Here is a 23,878-nt window from a genome sequence, read left to right on the forward strand (position 1 = left end):
GGGCATGCTATGTTGGCACCGGAAGTGTGGTGACACTTGCGGGCTGGCCCAGAACGCTCTACACAAAAGATGCATTTCACTGTGTGTTTCAATGTACCTGTGACTAATAAAGAAATCTTATCTTATCTTATATTTCCTCCAAGGTGCCAGGGTCAATGATGTCTTGGAGCAGCTGCAGGACATTCTGAAAGGGGAGAGTGTTCAGCCAGTGGTACATGTGGTATAGAGAAAAAGGCACAGAAGGATGCCGTCCTAATGAAGGCAATTGGGATTAATGCAGATGGGTAAGAAGGTCAGCATGGACGTGGTGGGCCGAAGGCCTGTTTCCGTGCCATACAGCTCTATGATGATGACGCGCCGGTATTAACAAAATAGATAGAAAGAGAGGCATGAAGTCCCGCAAAGCGAATTTAGGGAGTTGAGTAGAAGGTTACAGAGCAGGACCACTAAGGTTGTAATCTCCACCTGTGTTAGTATTGGAATTGGACGACAGTTCAAATGTGTGCATTGCTAAAGGGATGGTGCAAGAGGGAGCGCTTTAGGTACTTGGATCATTGGGATCACTTCTGGGAAAGGTGGGGCTTGTCCACGTGGGTCGGGTCCCAACCTGAACTGGAAGGGGACCAATATCCTTGCGGGGGGGGAGGTTTGCTTGTGCTTTTGGAGAGGGTTTAAAGTAATTTGGTGGAGGGATGGGACGCAGAACATTAGGTGTGGGGGGGGGGTGGTTGGGGTCAAATATAGAGGACAAACCAAGTGAGACCACTAGGAAGAGTAAAGAGGTCGAGAGACACTGCATCAAAGGGTTGGTCAATCCAAAACGTCAACCATCCTTTTCTCTCTAATAAATGCTTCTTGACACTCTGAGTTCCTCCAGCAGTTTGTTTGCTCCAGATTCCAACATTTGCAGTTTCTTGTGTCTCCAGGAGGAGGAGTAGATGGGGGCATGATAAGGCAGTGAAAACTGCATTTATTTTACTGCAATGAGCCTGCTGAACTTAGAATATTGATCAGCACATGGAAATATGATAGTATTGCAATCACAGAAACATAGTTGAATGAAGGGCAGGTCTGGCAGCTCAACGGTTCAGGCACAATATGCTGGGAGGTAGAAGAGGGGACATTGCTATAATGATTATGCTTGAGTCCCAACAGCCGTAACAGCGAAGGGAGGAGCCAGCACTGTTTAAAAGTTGTTTGGCAGGTAAGGACTTGTTGTTTTGAGTCTCAGCAGCCTAAGCAGCAAAGTGAAGAAGCCGGCATTGTTCAACAGTTGTTTTGCAGGTAAGTACTTGTTTGAAAAAATGTAGCTGGTAAGATAAGAGCTAGAATCGAATAAAAAAGAAGGCAGCTCTAGCAGAGCGGTCATTTTGGAACGTGGCTGTGTTTAAGATCGAAGTGCCAAGCTGTGCCTGTGAGGCTTCAACGAAGAGATGTAACAGAGGTAAGAGTAAACTTAAGTACAGGCAAGGTCCTTCAACTTTAATCTTCACACAATGAGTCACAATGGAAGTTAGGCAGCAGTGCACTCATTCTGCAATATATGGGAGATCGGGGAGACTTCCAGTGATTGCATCAATGTGTTGGGCCCAGAATAGTTCTTCCGAGATGTTGACACCCAGGAACTTAAAGCTGTTCACTCTTTCCATCGTGACCCGTCAATGAAGACTGGTGTGTGTTCTCCCAACTTCCCCTTCCTGAAGTCCACCATCAAATCTAGTTGGTCACACCCAGGTAGACAGATAGTGCAGGATTCCCCTGCAGCCATTCGGATCAAAAACAGGAATACCATTCTGGATGCTGTTGGGGTGGGGGGGTGGGTGGTGGTAATGACCATTCAGGAGAAAGCAGCAGCAGCAGCCAGGTCTGTGGCACCAGGACCGGCTCGGAGGCTCAGCAGGGAAGGGTGAAGCAGACAGGACAGTAGTGATAGGGGACTCGATAGTTCGGGGCTGGGCAGGAGACTCTGTGGCCGCAAAAGGGACTCCAGGATGGTGTGTTGCCTCCCTGGTGCCAGGGTTGAGGTTGCAGATTATTCTTCTGGTTCTATGGTGAGCAGCCTGAGGTCATTGTGCACATTGGCACAAATGACACAGGTAGATGAAGGGATGAGGTCCTGTGGAGTGAATGTAGGGAGTTGGGGAAGAGGTTAAAATGCAGAGATGAGACACAAGAGACTGCAGATATGGGAAATCTGCAGCAACACACACAGCGCGAGAGGAACTCAGTGGGTCGGGCAGCATCTGTGGAGTGAAATGGACAGTCGACGTTTCAAGTCAAAACCCTTCAGCTGGACTGAAAGAAGGAGGGGAGGTAGCCGGTATAAAACGGTGGAGGGAGGGGTGGAGCAGGAGCTGGTGGGTGATGGGTGGATCTCGGTGAGTGGGGAGTGGGAGGGATGTAAGAAGCTGGGAGGTGATAGGTGGAAGTGACAAAGGGCTGAAGAAGCTGGAATCTGATAGGAGAGGAAGGTGGAGCTTGAAATAAAGGGAAGGAGGTGGGGAGGGGAACCAGTGGGAGGAGTGTGTGGGTGAGGGGCAGATAGAGAGGGTGGGGGTGGAGGTAAGGAGGGGATGGGGTGATGGAGGCCAGTTGGATCAGGAGGAGAGAGAAAAGAAAAAAAGAGGGGCGGTTACCGTAAGTCTGAATATTCAACGTTGATGCCGTCAGGTTGGAGACTGTTGATGTTGATTCAACGTTGATGCCGTCAGGTTGGAGACTGCCCGGGCAGAATATGACATGCTGCTCCACTAATTTGCATTTAGCCTCAACCTGGCAGTGGAGGAGGCCGAGGACAGACATGCCAGTGTAGGAACGGGAGGAAGAATTAAAATGGCTGGCCACTGGGAGATCCCAGCTGGCACGGCGGACGGAGCAAAGGTGCTCAGCCGAGAGGTCACCCAATCTGTGTCCAGTCTCACCGATGTAGAGGAGGCCACACTGGAAGCAATAAATAACACCAGGGGTTTCAAACTGTGAAAGGCTGCCTCACCTGGAAGGGCTGCTTAGGGCCTTGGATGGTGGTGAGGGAAGAGGGTAGGGGCAGGTATAACACTTCGTGCAGTTTTAGGGGAGGGAGGGTATCAGTGGGAAGGGATGAGAGGACAAGAGAGTCACAGAGAGAGTGATCCCTGCGGAAAGCAGGGAAGGGAGGGGAGGGGGAAGGGAGGGGAGAGGAAGATGTGCCTGGAGGTGGGATCCCATTGGAGATGGCAGAATTTGTGAAGAATGATATGGTGGACATGTAGATTGATGGGGTGGTAGGTGAGGACAAGGGGAACTCTATCCCTATTCTGCATGGGGACAAGGGTTGGGGGAATGGGGTGAAGGTAGAAGTGTGTGAAATAGAGGAGACATGGGTGAGGGCTCCATCAATAGCTGTGGGGGAGAAACCCATTTTGTTGCAAAGGAGGACATCTTTGATGTCCTGGAGTGAAAGGCTTCATCATGAGAGCAGATGCACCAGAGACAGAAAAACTGAGAAAAGGCAATGGCATCCTTGCAAGTGTCAGGGTGGGAAGAGGCGTGGTCAAGGTAACGGTGGGAGTCAGCGGGTTTGTGGAAGATGTCAGTGGATAATCTGTCTCTGGAGATGGAGACAGAGAGATCAGGAAAGGGGAGAGAGGTGTTGGAGATGGACCAACATTGAATCCTCAGCTTCAGATAACTCGCTCTTTCTTTCTGTCTGTGTCAGGACTGGCCGTTCTTGCCAGCTATCCCCTTTTCAATTTCCTTTCATTTGTATATTCTGGTTGGCAACATACTACATGACTTACAGAAGTGGTTAACCACTCCTCAGCAGCTACATTATTTCATCCTGTTACAGAAAGTCCCTCTGTTCCACTCAGCTCCCTCTCCCACACTTTCTGAGAACTTGACTAACTCGCTTCTCTCTTTCTCGGTTCTGATGAAGGGTTCCAGACCTGAAACAGCAACTGTTTGTCTCTCCACACCGGCTTTCAGCATTTCCTGGTTTTGTTTCATATTTCTAGCCTTTCTTTTCAGATTTTTGATTTTCATTCATGTCCATTTACCTGGGTGCAGACGCCTGAGCTGGTGATCAACAGATCAGAAATTCCAAGCGACGCACAAACTGCTGGGGGAGCCCAGCGGGCCGGGCAGCATCTGTGGAGGGAAATGACAGTCGACATTTCGGGTCGAGACCCTTCATCAGGACTGGAAGGAAGGAGGGGAGACGCCAATATAAAACGGTGGGGGGGGAAGGGGTGGGGCACGACCTGGCAGGTGATGGGGGATCCAGGTGAGGGGGAGGGATAGGCGGGGGGGAGGGGAGAGGGGGAATGATGTCAGAAGCTGGCAGGTGATAGGTGCAGCTGATATATTATCTCCAATTACTATTGCAACTCCTCCCCCTCTTTTACCCCCCTCCCTATTCTTCCTAAATCTCTGAAACCCTGGTACATTGATCACCCATTTCTGTCCCTCCCTCAACCAAGGAACAACATCACAGTTCCATGTACTGATCCATGCTCTAAATTCATCACTCTTGCCCATAGTACTCCCAGCATTAAAGTACAAACACTCCAAATCATTCGTCCAACCACATCTGTTATCAGGAATCTGCCTATTACTACATTTCTCGACATCAGCCCTCCTGCCCGTTCCCTCACTTACTGACCTGTTGTTCCAGTTCCCATCCCCCTGTGAAGCCAGTTTAAACCTTCCCCAGTAGCATTAGCAAACCTCCTGGCCAGGATATTGGTTCCCCTCCAGTTCAGGTGCAACCCGTCCCTCTTGTACAGGTCATTCCTTCCCTAGAAAAGGTTCCAATAATCCAAGAACTTGAAACTCTGGCCTGTGCACCATCACCCCAGCCACTTGTTTGTCTGTGCTACCATCCTGTTCTTTCCTTCACTAACTTGTGGCACTGGGAGTAATCCGGAGATTACTACCTTAGAGGTCCTGCTCTTCAGTCTCCTTCCTAACTCCCTATACTCATTGCACTGGATCTCTACCCCTCTCCTGCCTATGTCATTGGTACCAATATGCACCACGACCTCTGGCTGCTCACCCTTCTCCTTAAGAATATTCTGCAACAGCTCCGAGACATCTGGGACCCTAGCACTCGGGAGGCAACACACCATCCTGACGCCTCTTTGGTGGCCGCAGAATCTCCTGTCTGTCCTCCTGACTATCGAGTCTCCTCTGACTATTGTTCTGCCTGAATTCTCCCTTCCCTTCTGAGCCTCAGAGCCGACCACAGTGCTACTGGCCTGGCTGCTGCTGCCTTGCCCAGATAGGTCATCCCACTCAGCAGCATCCAAAGGGGTCTACTTGTTGCTGAGAGTTACGGCCACAGGGGGACCCTGCACTGACTTTCTCCCTCTACCTCTCTCGGTGCTCACCCATCCACTACCTGAATCCTGCCCTCTGGGTGTAACCACCTGCTCAAAAGTCCTGTCGATGATTCGCTCAGCCTCCCTGATGTGCCTCAGTTCATCCAATTCGAGCTCCAGCTCCTCAATCCGGTCTTCCAGGAGCTGAAGTTGGCTGCACTTCCCGCAGGTGTGGTTATCAGAGAGACCATCAATCTCACTGAATTCCCCCATCCTACAGGAGGAGCATTCCATTGCCGTATCTGCCATCCTGCCTACACTGTATTAAGGGAATCTAAGACCACAACAGCAAGAATAAAAGGACAAACTTACCCTCCTTACCTGTCCTTTGGCCTCTTCTGATCGAAGCCTCTTGAGTCAAAGCCTCCAAGTTCGCACTCTGACTCCAGCCCAATTCAACAATAGCCGCTCCAACGATGGCCGCTCTGCTACACCCTACCTCCCTTTTATGGTTAAAGACTCCAAGCAAATGGAGACAGAAACAAAAACTCACCGGGTCGTGACTCTCCGCTCTCTTCCCGCTTAGATAGAGAGCTTAGTGACATGGTGTTATGACAACGACCTTTCCCTCAATGTCAGCAAAACAAAAGAGCTGGTCATTGACTTCAGGAAGGGGGGGGGCGGTGCACATGCATCTGTCTACATCAATGGTACTGAGGTCAAGAGGGTTGAGAGCTTCAAGTACCAAGGAGTGAACATCGCCATTAGCCTGACCTCATCCAACCACGTAGACGCTATGGTCAAGAAAGCTCACCAGCGCCTCTGCTTCCTCAGGCTAAAGAAATTTGGCAATTCCAATGCCTTTAAGGTTAGAGGGGGGATGTGAGGGACAAGTTTTTTATATACGAAGTGGTAGGTTACCAGGGGTAGTCGTGGAAACAGGCAGTTGATGGAGTTTTAAGAAGCATCATGATTAGCACAACATCGTGGGCCGAATGGCCTGTCCAGTGCTGTACAGTTCTATGCTTTATGTTAAAAGACATTTGGATAAGTAAATGCATAGGAAAGGTTAAGGCCGATACGAGTCAAACATGGGAAAGTGGGACTAGTTCAGGTGGGCACCTTGGTTGGCATGGATGAGTTGGGCTGAAGGGCCTGCTTCCGTGCTGTATGACTCTATGACTCTGTTTTGAATGAACTCAGTTCAGTGACTGAACCACCGGAGCCCTCTGGGCTAGACCGTCTGATGAAGAACATAGAACAGAACAGCACAGGAACAGGGCCTTTGGCCCACGATGTTGTGCCAAACTTATTGAACTAGTAAATGCATAACTAAACCAATCCCTTCTGTCAACCATTCTCTGCACATTCATGTGCCTACCTAAGAGCCCCTTAAATGTCTCCGTTATCTGCCTCCACCGCCACCCCGGCAGCACATTCCAGGCTCTGAATCTACCCCTCTCACCCGAAATGCATGCCCTCTAGTATTAGACATTTCAACCCTAGAAAAAAGCTACTGGCTGTCTACTCTTTCTATGGCTTTCATGATCTTATTAACTTCCATCAGGTCTCCCCTCAGCCTCCACTGCTCCAGAGAAATCAACCTGTTTGTCCAAACTTTCCTTAGAGCACATGCCCTCTAATCCAGGCAGCATCCTGGTGAACCTCTTCTGCACCCTCTCCAGAGCCTTGACATCCTTCTTATAATGGGGCGACCAGAACTGAATGCAATACTCTAGTGTGGCCTAACTAGAGTTTTATAAAGCTGCAGCATAACTTCCGAACTCTTGAAATCAATTCTTCAACTAATGAAGGCAAGCATGTCCTATGCCTCCTTTACCTCCATATCAACCTGTGTAGCCACTTTCAGGGAGCTATGGACTTGGATATCAACACTACAAAGGATCTTGCCATTAACAGTGAACTGTCCCTTTACATTTGAACTCCCAACATGTCACATTTGGCCAGATTAATCTCCATCTGCCATTTCTCCGTCCATATCTGCAACTGACCGATACCCCGCTGTCTCCTTTGGTAATACTCTGCACGATCCACAACACCACCAATATTTGTATCATCTGTGAACCTACAAATCCACCCATCCACCTTTTTATCCAACCCCTTTGTATATATCACAAACAGCACAAGTCGAGATACGGATCCCTGTGGAACACCACAAAGACCTCCAGCCAGAATAAGTCCCATCAACCACTACCCTCTGTCTTCTATGGACCAATTCTGGATCCAAATTGGTTTATTATTGGAATTGGAATATTATTGTCACGTATCAAGGTACAGTGAAAAACTTGTCTTTCATACCATTCATACAGATCAATTCATTACACAGTGCATTGAGGTAGTACAAGGTAAAAAAAACAGCAGAATGTAGAGTAAAGTGTCACAGCTACAGAGAAAGTGCAGTGCAGGTAGACAATAAGGTGCAAGGTCATAACGAGGTAGACTGTGAGGTCAAGAGTCCATCATCATATAAGGGAACCATTCAATAGTCTTATCACAGTGGGACAGAGCTGTCCTTAAGTCTGGTGGTACATGCCCTCAGGCTCCTGTATCTTCTGCCTGATGGGAGGGGGGAGAAGAGAGAATGACCCAGGTGGGTGGGGCCTTTGATTATGTTGGCTGCTTCACCAAGACAACGAGAGGTATAGACAAAGTCCATGGTTTCCGTGATGTGCTGGGCTGTGTACACAACTCTGCAGTTTCTTACGGTCCTGGGCAGAGCAGTTGCCGTACCAAGCTGTGATGCAGCCAGATAGGATGCTTTCTATGGTGCATCAATAAAAGTTGGTGAGTGCCAAAGGGGACATGCCAAATTTCTTTAGCCTCCTGAGGAAGTAGAGGTGCTGGTAAGCTTTCCGATTTCGTTTTGTAGCCCGTTATAGCATGTAAGCCCTGCCACAACTGATGGCCGGTCTGGGACTCGATTTTGAACTGGTGTTGTCTCTTGGCATCTCTGACAGCTTTACAGAGGCTGTATCTCGATTTCTTGTGCAGGTCAGGGTTACCTGATTTGAATACAGTGGTCCTCGACTTCAGGAGGGAGTGGGTCTCCTGGCTCATCCATGGTTTCCGGTTTGGGAGCACCTGTATTGTCCTCTCTGGGACACAGTTCTCCACACACTTGCTGATAAAGTCTGTGATGCTGGTGACATACTCATCTAGGCTGGCAGCTGAGTCTTTGAACGTGGACCAGTCCATTGTCTCAAAGCAGTTGCGTAGAAGCTCATCTGTTTCCACAGACCAGCACTGCACGACTCTCTGTACTGGATCCTCCCGTTTCAGTTTCTGTTTGTATGCAGGGAGACGGAGCGCAGCCTGATGGTCTGATTTCCCAAAGTGAGGACGAGGGGTGACTCAGAAGGCATTTTTGATGGTTGTACAGCAGTGGTTAAGGGTGTTTGGGCCCCTGGTGGGACAGGAGATGTGCTGATAGTATTTTGGTAACACACTCTCGAAGTTGGCCTGGTTGAAGTCACTGGCAATAATGAAGAGGGCCTCAGGGTATCCTGTCTCAAGGTTGTTGACCACAGAGTATAGTTCACTGAGTGCAGGCTTCATGTCCGCCTAGGGTGGATGTAGACTGCCATCAGGATAGCTGAAGTGAACTCCAGTGGCAGGTAGTTTGGGTGACACTTCACTGTTAGATATTTCAGGCTGGGTGAGCAGGAACTCATCAGGAACATCACATCCGAGCACACACCCCTCTGCCTCTGACTCACAAGTTCTCTGGGACGTCGCCTGTGGCTAGAGAGGACATGAAGATCTTGGTCAAGGCCCCAGCAATCTCAGCTCTTAATTTCTCCTCATCTTGATCATTAATGGCCACCCCTTATTGTGAGACTGTGCCCCCAGGCAGGGTAAACATCCTCCCTGTATCCAGCCTTTTGAGCCCTGTGCCAATTTCACAAGTTTTAATTAGATCACCACTCATTCTTCTAATCTCCAGTAAAGAGAGACTTGGTCTACTCAATTCCTCCTCGTATGACAGACTCACCAACACATGGACCTGAAATAGTGACTCCTTTTCTCTTTCCACAGATGCTACCTGACAGGATTCACTGATTTCACCCCAGGAAACTGTCTGGAGAATCTTCGTTACACTCCCTCTATAGAAAGTGCACCATTCTTTAGGTAAGGGAACCAAGATTGTGCACCAAAAGAACATGAGAAATAGTAGCAGGAGGAGGCCATCCGGCCCGTCGAGCCTGCTCCGCCATTCAGTAAGATCACGGCTGATCTGGCCGTGGACTCAGATCCACCTACCTGCCTTTTCCCCAGAACCCTCGTTTCCCCTACTATGCAAATATCTATCGAACTGTGTCTTAAATATACTTAATGAGGTAGCCTCTACCGATTCCCTGGGCAGGGAATTCCACAGATTCACTACTCTCTGGGAAAAACAGTTTATCCTCATCTCCATCCTAAATCTATTCCCCCGAATCTTGAGGCTATGTCCCCTAGTTCTAGTCTCACCTACCAGTGGAAACAACCTTCCTGCCTCTGTCTTATCTCTCCCTTTCATAATTTTATATGTTTCAATAAGATCCCCTCTCATTCTTCTGAATTCCAGCGAGTATAGTCCCAGACAACTTGATCTCTCCTCCCAGGCTAACCCCCTCATCTCCAGAATCAACCTGGTGAACCTCCTCTGCACTGCCTCCAAAGCCAGTATATCTTTCCTCAAGTAAGGAGACCAGAACTGCACGCAGTACTCCAGGTGCGGCCTCACCAGTACCCTGTACAGTTGCAGCATAACCTCCCTGCTCTTAAATTCAATCCCTCCAGCAATGAAGGCCAACAATCCATTTGCCTTCTTGATAACCTGTTACACCTGCAAACCAACCTTTTGCGATTCATGCACAAGCACTGCCAAGCCCCTCTGCACAACAGCATGCTGCAATCTTTCACTATTTAAATAATAATCTGATCTTCTATTTTACCTTCCAAAGCAGATGGCCTCGCATTTACCAACATTGTGCTCCATCTGCCAGACCCTTGCCCACTCACTTAACCCATCTATACCTCTCTGCAGACCCTCCGCATCCTCCACTCAATTTAGTGTCATCAGCAAATTAGATACACTACACTCTGTCCCCTCTTCCAAATCGTTAATGTATATTGTAAATGGTTGTGGCAGCCCACTCACCACTGATTGCCAACCAGAGAAACACCCATTTATCCCAACTTTTTGCCTTCTATTGGTTAACCAATCCTCTATCCACACTAATACATTACCCCCAACTCCACGCATCCTTATCTTATGGATGCCTTTTATGCGGCACCTTATCGAACGCCTTCTGGAAATCCAAGTATACAACATCCACCTGCTCACCTCTATCCACTGCACTATATCCTCAAAGAGCTCCAATAAGTTTGTCAGACAGGACCTGCCCTTCCTGAATCCATGCTGTGTCTGGCTGATGAAACCACTTCTATCCAGATGTCTCTCTATTTCTTCCTTAATGATAGCTTCAAGCACTTTCCCAACTACAGACATTAAGCTAACTGGCCAATAGTTACCTGCCTTTTGCCTACATCCTTTTTAAACAGTGGCGTGACATTTGCCATCTTCCAATCCGCCGGGACCAGCCCAAAGTCCAGAGAATTTTGGTAAATTATCAACAACGCCACCACTATAATTTCTTCCATTTTTTTATCAGTACCCTGGGATGCATCCCATCAGGACAAGGGGACTTGTCTACCTTTGGCCCACTAGTTTGCTCATCATTAACTCTTCAGTGACAGTAGTTGTATCGAGGTCCTCACCTCCCATCGCGTCCATCACATCTCTCTTTGGCATGTTAGACGTGTCCTCCACCATGAAGACCGACACAAAATAGTTGTTCAAGGACTTGGCCATTTCCACATCACCCAATATTAATTCCCCCTTCTCACTTCCAAGGGACCTATGTTCACTTTAGCTGCGCACCGTGAAAAATCTCTTTGAAAGTATTCCACTGTCCTACCACAAAGCCTGTGTTCCCATCCTACGCTAGCCAACTCCTCCCTCATCCCGTTATAATCTCCCTAGTTTAAGCATAACACAGTGGTTTTAGATTGAACTATTGCACTCTCCATTTGTATGAGAAATTCAATTATACTATGGTCACTCTTTCCACAAGGATCCCTCAATACAAGATCGTTAATTTTACCTGTCTCTGTGCACAGGACTGGATCTAAGATAGCATTTTCCCTTGTGGAGGTGCCCATCGTGACAGCAGCCATGCCAACAGTGTCCTTTCTCAGACTTGGAACGTGCACGGTGTCCAAATCCTCCAGGTGTGGTCTCACCAAGGCGAGATAATTCTGGTGACCAATTCCAGGTCCTGATGGTGATCACCTGCTGACCGTACTCAATACACGCAGTCGCAGGACAAGAAGACCTGACAGAGGATCATCAGTCAGAAACACGGAACTGACCAGCCCTGTGATCCTGGGGCAGGAACTTGGGTACTCCGATACATCTCATGTTAGGAGACCGAGCACTGTGAAATATCCCAGGACAGGAACAGGCAGCATGAGATATCCTAGGACATGAGTCTGGTCAAAATGATAAATCCATGGACAAGAATCTAGGCACTGTGCTTCATTGTAGGATGGCAACTCGGGCATCAAGATAGATACTGGGACAAGAACCCAGACCATCTGCTAAACCCTAGGCGGAACACGGACACCAGGCCAGAAATGTGGAGCTGGTGGAACATCCCAGGACTGCAAAACACGGGACAGGAACCTTCCGTTTCTGGGAATTTCACTGTCCCCTCTGAGAAAGAGAATACAGATCCCAGGAGTACATTCAGCCTTTCAGAGGAAACGGCGAGCGTTTTACCAGATAGAAGTAACCGGTCTGAAAATCTCAGCCCCCCACAAGTTGTGCAAGATTTGGGTTTACAGGAACACTATCCTCACGAACTATCACTAACTTCCATGCGGGAGGTATCCTGGAATAAACTGGAGGACAACAAGCCAACTCGACCAGAAGATCTTCCTCGTCAATTTCTCCAACGCATCCTCTCAGCCAATCCTGACTGGCCTCCTGCTCAGGCCTTGGAGAGTGAAACGAATAGTGATGAAGAGCTTGGTTTTGTTAATCTCAAGGGGTCAGGAGATTTTGGCATTAATCCTCTGGATATCATTGCTGCCATTTTCCTCTGTGCCGACCATTTCCTCCGGCAGGAACTGATGCTGAAGATGTCTCTGTGCCAATTTGCATTACCCTTTCTGCTGCCAGACGGACACAGTTATCCCATGAATGGGGTGAGGGGAACCACAGAAGGGCCTGGTGCCACCCTTCTCCTCTGGGCAATGAGGCCCATTATTAAAACGTGGTGCCCATGTTCTTCTACATTCACCAGTCCCGTTGTGGAGGTGCCCATCGTGACAGAGGCCGTGCCAACAGTGTCCTTCCTCAGACTTGGAAGGTGCACGGTATCCAAATCCAGAGTCCTCAATCTCACCTTGAGTCAGACACAGCTGCAGCAGAACATCTTCCTGCACTCCGAGATGGAATGTGGGGATGTGCCTCGTGGGATATCCGATGCAATGGCTGAGATCAGCTGGTATCTACCTTCTGGGAAGAACAACACGGACATTTTCCCAGAAGCTGCTGCATTCATTAACCTCCGAGGTGATGCTGAAACTTACCAGGGAAACACTAGGTTTCTGGCTAAAGTCTCTGCTGCTCTCTTTATTTTCATTGACGTTATCGGTGAGAAGGAAAGAGAATTCCTCACCTCTCTCGCACAGTCACCAGCAAAACTCTTTCTCATAGTCAACTCTCACATCCATCAGCAACACATAACCCCTGAGCAGGCAAAGAAACTGTTTGAAGATCTAAAGTTACAACCTGAACAATACATTGATCGGACAAATGTTAATGAAGCTAAACTTGTAGAAAAACTTCGTGCTCAGATAAAACAAGTAATTCTAATGAGGGGCAGGGACCAGATCTTGCTGAGCCTGGAGCAAATGGCAGACATTGCGAAGGAAAGTGGGGTTGGGGTCGATGAACATCATCCTAAAATACAACGAGCCAAGGAACTGACCAAAATACTGGGCAGTCTTCACCCAGGAGACATTGCTGGGTATAAAAAAAGAGTGCTTCCCTTTCATGGAGAGCCCTGGCAAGATTTGTCTAAAGCTGAGAAAGAGAAGGCTCGGATGAAACTTCGCAGGGATCAAACCACAGAGGTGTATAACAATGAGCTGGACCAGAAGAAGGAAAGAATCCGAGAAGCTCAGCTCAGCCAGAGCCTGTCAGAGGAGATGCGGCTGTTCATTGAACACCTCACCCGTCCCGGTGAGGTTGACAGAGCCATTTCCTTACAGTGGCTGAAGCTGGAGCTAGGCAGTAAATCAATGGAAATTCTGGCAGGATTGCGCAGGCTTTATAAACAACTGTGTAAAGATTCAAAGCAGAAGGTCAAGGAGCTGAAGGAGTTGGATCAGAAGATGTCTGATAGTTCCCTGGGTCTCGAGCATTTCATGAGGGAACTCGGCCAGGTTTATGAACTCTCTGTGACACGACACAACATCATGCAACAGACACAGATCCACCCAAATGTGTCACAATTGCCAGGTGTTGCTGCTGACCTATTGCTGGGTGGGTTCCCACTGGAGCTCCTGGATGGAGAAGTTTCCAATGTTCCTGTTCCGTGGATCACTGCTGTACTGACAGAAGTGGCCACAAAGGTGGGAAGTGGTTCCCGAATGTTGGTGCTGACGGTGATTGGAGTTCAGAGCACGGGGAAGTCCACACTCCTCAACACAATGTTTTGTTTAAGGTTTGCTGTGAGCAGCGGCCGATGTACTCGAGGGGCCTACATGCAGTTGATCCAAGTCACAGGGAGCCTGGCCGCGGAGCTGGGCTGTGAGTTCATCCTGGTCATTGACACGGAGGGGCTGAGAGCTCCAGAACTCGCAACATTAACAGACAGCTACGAACACGACAATGAGCTGGCAACGTTCGTGGTTGGATTAAGCAATTTAACGTTGGTAAACATAGGGATGGAAAATCTCACAGAGATGAAAGATGTTTTACAGATTGTTGTTCATTCCTTAATCCGCATGAGGCAGACAGGGAAAGGGCCAAAGTGCATATTTGTCCACCAGAATGTTGGGGATTTGAGCGCACACGATCAGAATCTGAGAGGCCGTCAGAAACTACTGGAACAGCTGGATAAGATGACAGAGGCTGCAGCAAAGCTGGAGAAAGTAGAGCGGGTAACGTTCCGTGATGTGATGGACTATGACGCTGAGAAGGACAACTGGTACATCCCTGGTCTGTGGCATGGTTCACCCCCAATGGCTGCTGTCAACACTGGCTACAGTGAACACGTCTCTCAACTGAAGAACTATCTAATTCAATGTTTACTCCGACGGAACCAATGCCAACGAGCTTTCACTATCCCAGACTTTATCAAATGGATGGCTGGGCTTTGGGAGCAGGTGAAACATGAGAATTTCATTTTCAGCTTCCAGAACAGTCTGGTCGCAGAGGCGTACAGCCACCTCTCCCTGAAGTACAAGGGCTGGGAGTGGGAGCTCCGCAAATTCACACACTCCTGGGGAAATGAGGCTGAAAACAGAATCAGCAATGCCACTGGTGATCTCATCCAACTGCTCCAAACACTAGAACGGGAGATCGGGACAGAGATTAACAAAAGGGAAGCTGACACTCTGGGTAAACTAAAGGATCTCTTTGAAAGTGGGGCTGACAATGTGCATCTAATGGAGAAATACAGGGAGGAATTTAAGCTCAGCATCTCCAGTTTATGCAGCCGGCTTCAGGAAAGTTCAAAGCAGAGATGTAGAGATGCTGTGAACAGACGTGTGGGACTGCAGGAAGTAGATGCTACTTGGAACAAATTTCACAAGAAGGTTGAAGAACAGGTCAAGAAGCTTTTATGGGAGTGTAAAGGGAGAAATCAAGTGTTGGGTGACAAGGAACTGCAATCTGCCTTTGGAAAGATGTGGCAAGATACGCTCTCTCAGCTGGACTTTCAGCCCTGCAGACAGAGAAATGTTGAACTGGAGATTGAAAATCTTCTCAGAGAGGACACAAGAACTCAAGGGGGAGTGATTAATGAAAGGCTAAGAAGTAAAACTCTCTCTAAACAGGGGACCCAGTACTTTCAGATGGAAGGGAAACACATCAACAGGACAGGGATGAGAATGAATAATAACACGGTCAGCTTTCCTTCTGACCAATCAGATCTTGATCAAGCAGCGATGATAACAAAGTCCCTCGAGGATGAATGCAGACGTTGGATCTCTGACACCACAGAAAAGGACATGGATTATGACAATAAATATTGCATTGAACTCATGAAAATTATAGAGGAAAATGTTAACAATATTTCACATCCAAACTTTACACTGAGCGAGGTTTACAAGGCTGAGTTCAAACTTCACCTGTGTGGTTACGCTGCACCGAGATTCCAGCAAATGCACATGAGGTTCATCGACAGTCACAACCCACGGAGAAGACTGGAAAACATGAGAGGTCAATACTTTGATCTCTTCAAGGACATTTACACAGAGCAGGATGAGAACCAGAGACAAGCAGAAGTATTTGCACGATCGTGTTTCTTGCCAGCTCTCAGAGATGCCACGCTCAAGATTCTCAGCATGAACATTGTGGATGATATGAAAAAACGTGACCCTGAAGGAAAGTACAGTCTCCGCAACAACTTCACTGTGGTCCTGCTGGTCCACTTGAAACAAACACATACATTTGATGAATATCACCGGTATATCACTGACTTCGAGAATTTCGCCAAAGACTGGCTCCATCGCCAGGTTGTTGAACACTGCAAGGCACAACACGATGGAGGGAGCACGTTTACCCATCTGGCTAAAGAAATCCTCACAGAGATCACTGGCCAAGCTAAAGGGATTGTTCAGCATGCAGTGAAGCAGAATGTTGCTGGAAATGCTCAGAGCTTCCTAGACATGTTTGTTGAAAAGTTAAAGACAAGAATCTCGATGCCCAAAGATGTGATGAAACTTGTTCTGTTTCAGAGTGACACTGATGGCAAGAAATGGGCAGAAGCAGTTCTGCCATGTATTAAAGAGGTGGAGCAGAATCTCCTCCGTGAGGTGATGAGCTGGGATGTCCAAACAACGATTGAGGAATTATCCATTAAACCCTGGGAGGAGCTGTTCAAGGGGTTATTCAATTGTACTAAGAAATGTCCTTTCTGTGGGGTTTTCTGTGACTCAGAGACCCCGGTACACACTCACCACTCTTGTAAGCAGCACAGACCTCAAGGACTCAACCACTATCGAAGGAGCGACAGTGAACATCTTGTAATGGATATCTGCACAGCTTCAGTCGCAAGTGATGTAAAATTCCGAAATGAAGACACACATTGGAAATTCAAGCCCTACAAGGATTACCAAACTGTCAATGATTACTACAAATCCTGGATTATCCAACGGGAAATTTCCGCACAGGCAGCATCCTATTGGAAGAAGGTTTTCTACACTTTCAATGAGCAGTTTGCTGAAAAATACAGAGCAAAACCTGCAAAGATCAACAGAGCCTGGAACCTGGACTGGGATGTAGTGAGAGAAGAGCTGAACAAGACGTATAATGCAACCATTCAGTCTTGGTAATGTCCCTTCAAAGGGCGTTGCTCAGTGAGAGGCAGACAAAGGTAAACTGTCTGCCTCTGAAGGAAATGGCAGAGTAAATTGCACGATATTAAAATTCAAATCTAATCATCAGTCTTAAAAGGATTAGCAGAGCAGAAGGAATGTTTTCAACTGATTGTTTATCAAATTAAGGATTAATTTATGAATTAGACCAGAGAAGTGTGAGGAATATTTCTGGAGAGAGGCATCAGGTATCCAGGGGGGACGGTGGGGAATGAGGATCTGGTGTTGGAAGAGGAGAATAGAGGGAAGGTTGGGGAATGGGATGAGGAGGGATCAGGGGAATTCCAAAGAGGCATTGGGGGATATTGTGAGGAGGGAGTGAGGGACAGTGGGAGGAGGGATTGAGAGAAATGTTTGGGAAGATTGAGGAGGGATTGAGGGACACTCAGAAACTGTGATACTTGGTGACATTCTAAACGTACATGAAACAGAAGTAGACCGTTCGGCCCATCAAGTTGACTCCATCGTTCATCAAGATCATGGCTGACCTTCTCCATCAACACCATTTCCCACCCTGTCCCCATATCCCTGATCTGTCTCCTTCCCAGAATCCTGTTGACCTTCTTTTGAGCCCAGTCAATCCCTGAGACTCTACAGCTCTGGGGTAAAGAATTCCAAATGATTCACCAACCTCTGAGTGAAGAATTTCTCCTCACTTCAGTCCCAAGCAGCCTCCCTCTTATTCTGACCTCTAGCTCTGGACTCCTCAGCCACAGGGAACATCCTCCTTGTCTCTCAGGATCTCCGGATCTTATAAAATCTCAGGATTTTATATCAATGAAGTCCTGCCTCATTCTTCCAAACAGCCAAGAGTTGATGCACAGCCTACTGTCCCAAGAACCAGTCAGGTGACCCTTTGATGCACTCCCCCTGTGCTAGGTATACCTTTTTACAGACAAGGGAACTAAAACTTTACCCAGTACTCCAGGTGCAGTCTCACCAAGGCCCTGTAGTGTTGCAGTGAGACATCATTCCCCAAATCCTCTTGCAATAAAGACCAACATTTCCTTCTTACCTGCCTGCTGCCTGTGCATTTTGGCTGCCAGTGACTGGTGTACAAGGTCACCAGGTCCCTTTGAACATCAACATTACCCAGTCTCGCACCATTTGAAACAATAGTCAGTATTTCTGTTTTTCTACCAAAGTGGAAAACCTCCCATTTTCTGCGCTGCCTCCATCTGCCATGTTGCTGCCACTCACTTGGTGTTTTTATCCCCTTGCAGCCTCTTTGCATCCTCATCTCTACTCACGTTCCCACTTCAGCAAACTTGGAAATGTTACCCTCAGGCAAACGACTGATTGTTAAGAAGTGGGACCCAAGCCCCGATCCCTGCCTGTAACACCCCATGAATCACAGACCAGCAACACCAGAGGGACCCCTTAGTTCCTAACATTTCCTTTCCCTACATGCACCAACGTTCAGTCCATGCTGCTATACTCTCCCCAATTCCAAGTGCTCGAATCTTCTTCTCTCCCCAGTTCCATGTGTTCTAACCTCATTCACCGACCTCCTGTGAGGGACCTCATTGACAGCCTTCCAAAAATCCAAGTACACCACATCCACTGGTTCCCCCTTATCTACTTCACTCAATGCATCCTCAACACAACTCCAGTAGACTAGTCAAACATGATTTCCATTTCTTTAATCCGTGTTGTCTCTGCTTCATCATATGATTTCCAAGTACCGTTCTCATGGATTCCAGCATTTTTCCAACTGCCAATGCCAGGCTAACAGTTTGCAGCTCACTGCTTCCCCTCTCCCTCCTCTTTGTACTGGGCTCACATGTTCCACCCTCCAATCCACAGGGACAATTCCAGAACACTGCAATTTGGAAGAGAGCTGCCATGATCTTCAGAGCCACCTCCTTCAAACCTGTGGGATGTAGATCATCAGATCCTTGAGATTCAGCAGTTTTCAGGCTCCAGTTATATTTCTTCACCAATGCCAGTTCCGTTTACATTCCCAGCTGCACTGGACTCTTGATTCCCCAGCATTTCTGGCAGGTATTTTGTGCCTTTGTCCATGAAGAAAGGCAAAAAACCAATGTTTATTTCCTCCGCCATTTCCTCATTCCTCATTATAAATTCTCCCCTCTGTCTGTAAAGGCCCCACATTTGCTCTCACCTGTCTTGATCCTTTTATCCACCCACAGAAGTTCTTACAGTCTGTTTGTTTCTCTCACCAGTTCACTCTCATGTTCTGTTTCACCTCCTCTTGTCAATGTGTTCAACAGCCTTTGTTCCAAACCAGTCCTCGTTGTCACTGCCTTTCCAAGCCCTTACCCTGACAGCTGACCATCTTTAATTTCTCCTGGAATCCATGGTTACACCAGATTTTCTGTGGTGCCGTACTGGAATGTAAATTTCTGCCACTGCTCGTCCATTGTGATGCTCTTTAATGTAGTTTCCCAATCTACCCCAGACAACCTGCCCCTCAGTCCCTCCTACGAGAGAGGCAGAGAGGGGGAAAGGGTCCATTCATTACCACTGCAGCTTTACTGGGTGTGGGTTGCGAGTACAACAATGTCAGCACAGGATGAACCCCTGACAAGGACTTGGTACACTTCTGTCTTGGCCCTCAGGTGGATGAGGCTGATCAGTATCCTCCTGTGTGAATAGGCACCCTGTGTGATGAGCTGAGACCCAGGACAGCAGCAGTGAGAAGAATGTGCCAGTGTCAACACAGGAACACCACCCTGTTTGCTCCCACTGTGGATCTCAGGGTTTCAGTGTTGCTCTGTCACTGCTGACTTTTGGCCCCATGTTGCATAAAGGTAACAGACCACACGGAGCAAAGATCACTCAGCAGGAGTGTGTCACCTTCCATACCACCCACCCAGCCAACCCATCAACCGCCTCCTGCCCCACCTGTGGTGGTGTCTGCAGAGCCCACAATAGCCCCCTCTGACCCACAGAACTGAAGTGGGAGCAGAGACAGCCCAAGAGGAGACAGCAGAGTTCACTGGTGTAAAGCGAGCTGCTGGAGGAGCTCAGAGGGCCAGGCAGCATCTGAGTTCTGGCTCCCTGACCCACTTGAGTCCCTCCAGCAGCTCATTTCTCTCACTAGGTTCCGGCATCTGCAGTCTCTTGTGTCTCCAGCACAGATCACAAGGCAGCTTCAGCAGGCAGTTAATTTCCTTCAGCAGCTTGGATAAAGCACTCTGCTCCACAATCTGACGTCCTGGTTCATTCACTGAAAGCCATGTCTAATGATCATCCTCGTTCACACCATTTCTCTTCAGCTGCTGACCTGCTGACTGTGGGCCTCCTGGTTCAGGGTAAATGGATCCAGTCAAGATCTACACTCCGACCCGGGCAGCACAGGGAAACTCTTTCCCCTCGAAGCTCAGAGCGAAACGCTGCTGTAATTGTTACAGTCACTGTGGTCACCCTGTCCCTATACAAGGTCACAATCTTTGAATCCCACATATTCGGGGAACAATCCTCTCCCTCCAACAGAGAGAAGGAAGGTCCAGCAGAACTTGCTGTGTCTACATGCTCACTCTCTGTGTTTTATATCAGAGGACACCCAGATCCCTCTGGACACCAGCATTCAGTGATCTCCCCTCATTTCAATAAAGCTCTTCCTCTCTTCCTATCAAAGGGGTTAACCTCACATTTCCCCACGTTACACTTCACCTGTCAAGTATTTACCCAGTTGGTTCACCCTTGGCTCCTTTGCAGAGTCTGTGTGTCCTCGACTGACCTGGGCATTGTTGGCAAGACCAACATTTATTGCCCATCCCGAGTTGCTCCTGAGAAGGGGATGTGAATGGCACAGGCTTGTAATGTGCTCACAGAGTTCCCTGGGCAAGGAACTGCAGTGCATTTTGTAGATGGTGCACATTGAGACAATAACTGTGTCCGCCACTGAAATCCATGTATGGAAATTAGAAGTAATCCGGTGGAGTTCACTTTGTTGCTGACCTGTAGAAGGAAACAGGTATTTGTGTGTGGACGACCACGGTTCGGATGCTTTTCGGGGTGAGGAAGTCACTACCGAGTAAACACTGAAGTGTCGTTTGGGTTCCATCGTGGAACATTTGGATTTCGTATGTACTCTCTCTATGTTTCTCTATGTCTACGTCTTATCTTCAGACAACGGTGGTTGTTGAAGAAGCCCTTGCTCATGTTTCACCTTATGGCTTGCGGAACTGAACTTTAAGAACCATTCCTGAACTTGGAGTTTGGGACTTTGCCACACACACACACGAAGAGTTTAGTTTTGGGGTTAACGTTCAAGGTTTAACATTTTTGAATTCTAACATACTAACATTTTGACTTTTATTTTACGTATTATCATAAGTAGTGATTAATAAAATAGTTTTTAACACTGAATCATGCTCAGTGTGTTTCTTTTGTTGCTGGTTTGTGACAAAATTGGGGGCTCATCTGGGATCCAACCCAAAGATTAACGAGTGTCGTCTGGGATCGTTCCCCAGATTGATGAGATTTGTTCGGGATTCAATCCAAAGATTGTTGAGGGAGGTCTGATAAATTCTTTTCTTTTTAATTGGCTTGTGTGTGTGGAAACCAGCAACAATGGATACATTTTTGGGAAAACCCACTCCTGGAGGATTGCAGGAGATGAGGAAGCCTGATTTGGTGAAAATTGCTGCAGAGCTACATCTTGAGGCAGTAACGCGAGTTATGAGAAAGTCAGATGTTCAGAGACTGATAGCTGGCCATTATGTGGAAAAGAAGCTGTTTGAGAAGGAAGTGTTAAAACAGTTTCCTGGCAGTGAAATAGCAATTTCTGAGGCACAGGCGCAGCTGGCAAAGGTAGAGGCTGAACGAGAGCAAACCCAGTTAAAGATAGAGGCCGAACAAAAGAAATTAGAGGCTGAACGAGAGCTAACTCAGATGAAGATGGAGGCTGATCTAGCAATGAAGCAGATGGAATTGAAGAGGATGGAGCTGGATAGCGAGGAGAAGGAAAAACAGAGGCAGCATGAGTTACAAATGAAGCGTAGGAGTTTGGAATCTGATTCTGATGATGGTTTTTCAGCCAGCAGGGAGGTTCGATTAGTCCCTCCTTTTGAAGAAGATCAGGTTGATCAGTATTTCCAACATTTTGAAAAGGTTGCTGTGAGTTCAATCTGGCCAAAGGAAGGATGGGCTCTTATGTTACAGAGTGTGCAATTAAGGGTAAAGCTCAAAAAGCTTATTCTGCTTTGTCCGCTGAGGATGCAGCTGATTATACCAAGGTAAAACAAGCTACATTGAAGGCCTATGAATTGGTACCTAAAGCTTATAGACAAAAATTTAGAGACTTGAGGAAATCTGCAGATCAGACTTATATGGAATTTGCCAATGGAAAGAGAATATGTTTTGAATGATGGTGCCTGGCTAAAAATGTAGATGGGGATTTTGATAAATTGAAAGAATTGATATTAGTGGAAGACTTTAAAGGATGTGTTCCAGCTGAATTAACAACATATTTAAATGAAAAGGCAGTGGAAACTTTACAAGAAACTGCTAGGTTGTCAGATGATTATGCTTTAACCCATAAATCCAAATGGGGACAACCTAAAACCTTTCAAAAGAGTTACAAGGACAATCCAGGTAAACCGGAGATTAAATTGGGAGGTAATCAAAAAGGAAAGGATGAAAAGAAGCCAGGGCTGGAGAAACCTGTTGAGCGTACTTGTTATTACTGTAGGAAACCTGGCCATGTGATATCTAATTGTGCCCTTTTGAAGAAAAGGAAGGAAGCTGTGCCCAATGCTTGCTTTCAGGCAATTAAAAATCAAAAAGGTTTAGGAGATGCTGTTAAAGATCAGTCCTTGCAAGAGGGAAAAGCGGAAAAGTTGGAGGAGGTGAGACAGGAATTCCGTTCGTATGTATCAGAGGGTTTTGTTTGACTGAATGATGAGTCACCCCAGGTGCCAGTGAAAATTCTTAGAGATACTGGGGTGAGATACTTGGTGAAGAAAGTGACACTGGTGAGGTAAATCTAGTACGAGGCGTTACAGGTGAGACCATGTCTGTCCCTTTACACAAGGTGATTTTAAAGTCAAAATTTGTAGAAGGATCAGTCGAGATAGGGATAAGACCTAGTTTGCCATTGGAAGGAGTTTCTTTGTTATTGGGAAATGACCTTGCAGATGGAGAAATTGTTCCTGTGGTACGGTTAACGACCAAACCAAGGATTGATGAGTCTGAGAATGATCCAGATGTTTACCCATCATGTGCGGTGACTCGAGCTAGAGCTAGAGAATTAGCCAAGACAGACAGTCCGGTGCAGCCTGATGTGGTTCTCTGTGACAGTCCTAAACAGGAAGAAAATTATGATGCCTTGTCTGAGACTTTTCTGTCTTCACTGGAGGATCAAAATCCTTATAGTGAGCCTGAATTTAAAGATTTGTCTTTGTCGACGAAGGAGTTTATGGTGGAACAGACAAAGGACCCTGAGTTGACAGAATTGAAAGAAAAAGCTCTCTCATGTGAGGAGATTAAAAAAGTGTCAATTGGATACTATGTCAAAAATGGAGTGTTAATGAGGAAATGGAGACCTCCCCATGTTCCTGTTACTGAGGAATGGGAAGTTATTCATCAGGTTGTTGTTCCACAAGTTTATAGGGATGAGATTTTAAACCTGGCCCACAGTATGCCTTTGGGTGGTCATTTTGGTGTGAATAAAACTGTTGGGAAGATCTTGAAACAATTCTATTGGCCTGGTTTGAGAAAAGATGTGGTGATGTTTTGTCAAACCTGCCACACATGTCAGATGGTAGGTAAACCAAATCAAAAACCCCCTGTGGCTCCGTTGAAGCCAATTCCTGCTTTTGGTGAACCCTTTTCGAAGGTGATTGTGGACTGTGTTGGCCCATTACCAAAGTCTAAGACTGGAAATCAGTATTTGTTAACCATCATGTGTGCCACTTCTAGATTTCCAGAGG

At 47.3% G+C, this 23,878-nt stretch overlaps 2 protein-coding genes across 8 annotated transcripts in view; both read left to right on the forward strand.

Annotated features, from left to right (window-relative positions):
* The window catches only part of LOC127567459 (uncharacterized), a 453,787-nt gene that overhangs the window by 426,918 nt on the left and 2,991 nt on the right, over positions 1-23,878 (forward strand). For 4 of the 5 annotated variants that reach the window (XM_052010397.1, XM_052010399.1, XM_052010395.1 and 1 more), the window contains one exon: positions 22,542-23,878. This exon is cut by the window's right edge and continues 2,991 nt beyond it. In XM_052010397.1, the coding sequence (XP_051866357.1) occupies positions 22,960-23,878 (919 nt within the window). In that variant the 5' untranslated portion in view covers positions 22,542-22,959. The remainder of the gene's footprint in view (positions 1-22,541) is intronic. The other variant, XM_052010400.1, reaches the window with a different exon arrangement.
* LOC127567458 (interferon-induced very large GTPase 1-like) lies at positions 1,059-20,937 on the forward strand. Of its 3 annotated transcripts, none has more exons than XM_052010394.1 (3): positions 1,059-1,204; positions 9,354-9,446; positions 11,484-20,937. In XM_052010394.1, the coding sequence occupies exon 3, from the start codon at positions 12,000-12,002 to the stop codon at positions 16,932-16,934; it is 4,935 nt and encodes a 1,644-aa protein (XP_051866354.1). In that variant the 5' UTR covers positions 1,059-1,204; positions 9,354-9,446; positions 11,484-11,999; the 3' UTR covers positions 16,935-20,937. The 3 variants fall into 3 exon arrangements, with proteins under 3 accessions (XP_051866354.1, XP_051866352.1, XP_051866353.1); XM_052010392.1 differs by having other exon boundaries at positions 1,186-1,284; XM_052010393.1 differs by lacking the exon at positions 1,059-1,204 and adding an exon at positions 1,326-1,444.

This window comes from Pristis pectinata, chromosome 2, assembly GCF_009764475.1.
Source record: "Pristis pectinata isolate sPriPec2 chromosome 2, sPriPec2.1.pri, whole genome shotgun sequence".
Classification (NCBI taxonomy): domain Eukaryota; kingdom Metazoa; phylum Chordata; class Chondrichthyes; order Rhinopristiformes; family Pristidae; genus Pristis; species Pristis pectinata.